This window comes from Monopterus albus, unplaced genomic scaffold (assembly GCF_001952655.1).
Source record: "Monopterus albus unplaced genomic scaffold, M_albus_1.0 scaffold168.1, whole genome shotgun sequence".
NCBI lineage: Eukaryota > Metazoa > Chordata > Actinopteri > Synbranchiformes > Synbranchidae > Monopterus > Monopterus albus.
The window spans coordinates 544,403-547,602 of record NW_018128048.1 but is presented as its reverse complement, the minus strand read 5'-3'; the positions used below and the strand labels follow the sequence as shown (position 1 = coordinate 547,602).

The following is a 3,200-nucleotide window of genomic DNA, read 5'->3' as shown; positions in this document are numbered from 1 at the left end:
TAAAAAAAACATACAGTCTGTTTGCTGACTCTCCTCTTCAGAGCAGCACACTGAAATTTGCATGTAACTTGTTTCACCAATTAGGACAAACAAATTCCACAGAATGAGTAAATGGCTGTTAAACCCCAACCTGGCATCCATTGACCTCGCTTTTCTGTCAGTATGCAACATTGCCTCTCTCCTGCCCCGGTTTCATCACAGTGACAGATATCCACACCAACTGCGTCATCTATTGCTGCCAGCTTTCAGGAACCCATTGACTCTGGAGGGCCCTGCACTCTCCTCTGTTTTCTGGTGACAGTGTGAAATGACCTCTGGCCTGAACACATTATAGACAACACCGATGAAAGACACACACACTCAAAGTTTCCTGCTTCTGGCTGAGTCTCTCCTGCTGACAATCTATCTCAGTGGCATAGTCTGCTCATAACAGGATGAGGCTATGTGCAAAAAAGAAAACGGGGTGTGTTGTAGTTAATTGCTACATTGTTTCTTGTAAACAGTTGTAACTTGTTCATGCCAAACATGAAAATCAATAAGAACCACAGCTAAAATTAATATACAGACACTGCGTCACAAAAAACATCAGGTAACTCTCTAAGACACAAAACACAGCGGTTTCATTCACAATAGCCTTCCTGAGGGCAAAAGCTAGTCATCTGTGAGTGTGGGTTGATAGTGTGTAAGATCAGTCAGTGAGGCTTTCTCTTCCTGTCCCTACGATGGCCTTGGAAAGTGTCCAGCCTTCTTTATGTTTATGCCTTTTTGCCTTATGTAGCTGTCATGGCAGAGGTTCAAAGCACAAGGCTTCTGCTGTCTAAGCAACATCAGTGTAAATTTGCAATCCCAATTCAGTAACTACAGACACAAACTCTAAACTTCACAGAGCCACTTCATAAATCTCCGTGGATGCTCGGCTGGGTTACATCAGCCCATGAATCAACAAGTCTGATTGGTGGATCAGAACTGACCGACTTTACTGATAATTGCAAATTTCTGTGCGCTGCTTGGCAGAAAATAGCAAACACGCCTGCAGAGCTTGCCTCATGCTTTCTTCACAGAACTAGGGATAACTTTCATTTCTTAACTTGGTCATTAAAGTGTTTTCATAGTTATGTAAATTGGAAGAAACTATGGGCAATCTGATCATAAACCCTGTCAAGCACTGGTTATACCACCAGTATTTGAAAGCTAAAAAACACACTTTAGCACAACAGTAATGCTGCTTTGGATTCTTGTTAGTTTGACAGGCAAGATTTAGAACAACTGCTGTCCACATGTTTTGATGCAACATTGCTCATAAACAGTTATTACTGATTTGAACCCAGTGCTACTTGCTGCAAATGTTTATAAAGATGCACCATTATATTATGTTAATATGGCTTTTTAGATTGTTTTTTAACAAATGTTCATGTTATACATCTTACATACTCATTAGGTGCACATTCAAAATTCCAAGTATTTTTAAGAATTTACTCAAATCCATTTATTTTTCCTAAAACTTACTATTTGTCTTCAGCTCTGAGGCGATGGAGGAAAGATATGAGCACAAAACAAAGATGCACATCCAGGAAGTGGTAAGAATCTATAAAAGCACCCTATGCATATAAACAATGGATTAAAACCGTGTTATTATGTTTGCCTGAGCTCATACAATGGCAGTTGACCACAATGGTTTGTTTTCTATTCATTAGTTCAATATTTGTTGGTATCCTTGTTTGCCTGTTTAGGTAAAGAGAAAGGCAGTGGACAAATATGTGCATGAAGAGCCCATGATCAGGGGACCACACTTCCTGTTCAGACTCCGATCCCACACCGTGTTCGAAAACACTCTAATCAAAATCTTCTGTACTGTTGATGGGTTCCCTATGCCTACTGTTAAATGGTGAGTAAGAACTAAAACTACTGTTTTTTTTACAGGATCCACATTTTGTTAGAAATGCTGGCAGGATTATGTGGAGGCTTTTTAATGAATGAATGAAGCTGCACACTTACTAACAGCAGTGAATTCACTACAAGGTGGTTGGGGTGGATGGCGAGTGTACAGCTATCACACCGGAGATAAGCATTTACATCGAGAATCTCTGGTTAGGTTTACACAACAAAAACCTTTGAGTTAATGAAACATAATGGTTTTGGTGAAATTTAAGTAAACATATTGTTTCTGAAGTCACTTAACTTTTGTGGTTGCACTTTAGTTGCACATATGCATAGTTTCTTGGAGACAGGGTTTCCTATACATTGTTCCTTTTAGGTATGATATCATAATACTAGATCTTAGTTGTGATGATAATAGAAAACTGATACTAAAAATGTGGTCTATTATGGCTCAACATGTTTCTGGTGAGCTGTACATCTCTTCTACTATAGGTATAAAGATGATATGCTCCTGGACATGTCTTCTGGAAGGTACCTGGTTGGATCCAAAGGTGGAGCCCATTCTCTGGAGATCCCAAGGTACAGTACATTCAAATATAGACTTTAAAATTATTTTAAAGGTGCTTTGTGGTATTTTTGACCACTTGAAAAGCAAGTTTTATATTAAAAGGAGAACTCAACTAATTTGACTCATAATGAATGATGCTATTGAGTTGCGTTATGTCCCCCAGCTTCATGCAAGTGCAATACTCAATCACATGAGTAGTTGTTAACTGCATTTGTTTGTTTTTTTACAACACAAGCTTACTGTCTGCCGACTGCAGAGGCCTGCTGTAACAGTTTGCAGCAGTGCATTGCACTATTAAACACAGCAATGCATTGATAAGAGACAGTAAAAAGATGGCTACAAGCTTTAACAATGTGAGTTTCAAACAAATTAAAATAGAGGCTTGCTATTAGGTTAACATAATTGCAAAAGCATTTATTTGTTTGTGTACAAAAAAAAAATCCCCAAAATGCAAATGTCTCTAACTAATGTTGTTCATCTACACAGTTTGTAAATCATGACTCACTGCTATACTATAACTATTATGACACTTGGGTTACTGATGGGCCAATCATCTGGCACAAGTTGCGATTAAGCAGGAAATCTCTCCTGTCCATCCCAACAGGATCTCCCCACAAATTCAAAGTATACGTAACAGTCAGCTGACCGATTGTATGAGTAGGCTGCGTGGTTACATACTGTACATGAGACAAGAGCATAGCTCCCGCTTCCTTCGGTCTTAGAAGGCTCAGCTGTTCAAGTGCTGACCTCAATG

General features: G+C 39.1%; 1 protein-coding gene across 1 annotated transcript in view; it reads left to right on the top strand.

The window, feature by feature from the left end:
- myom2b (myomesin 2b) overlaps positions 1-3,200 on the top strand; it is a 26,512-nt gene that overhangs the window by 1,505 nt on the left and 21,807 nt on the right. The window contains exons 2-4 of the mRNA XM_020615658.1: positions 1,520-1,577; positions 1,731-1,885; positions 2,371-2,457. Coding sequence (XP_020471314.1) covers positions 1,530-1,577; positions 1,731-1,885; positions 2,371-2,457 — 290 coding nt within the window. The 5' untranslated portion in view covers positions 1,520-1,529. The remainder of the gene's footprint in view (positions 1-1,519; positions 1,578-1,730; positions 1,886-2,370; positions 2,458-3,200) is intronic.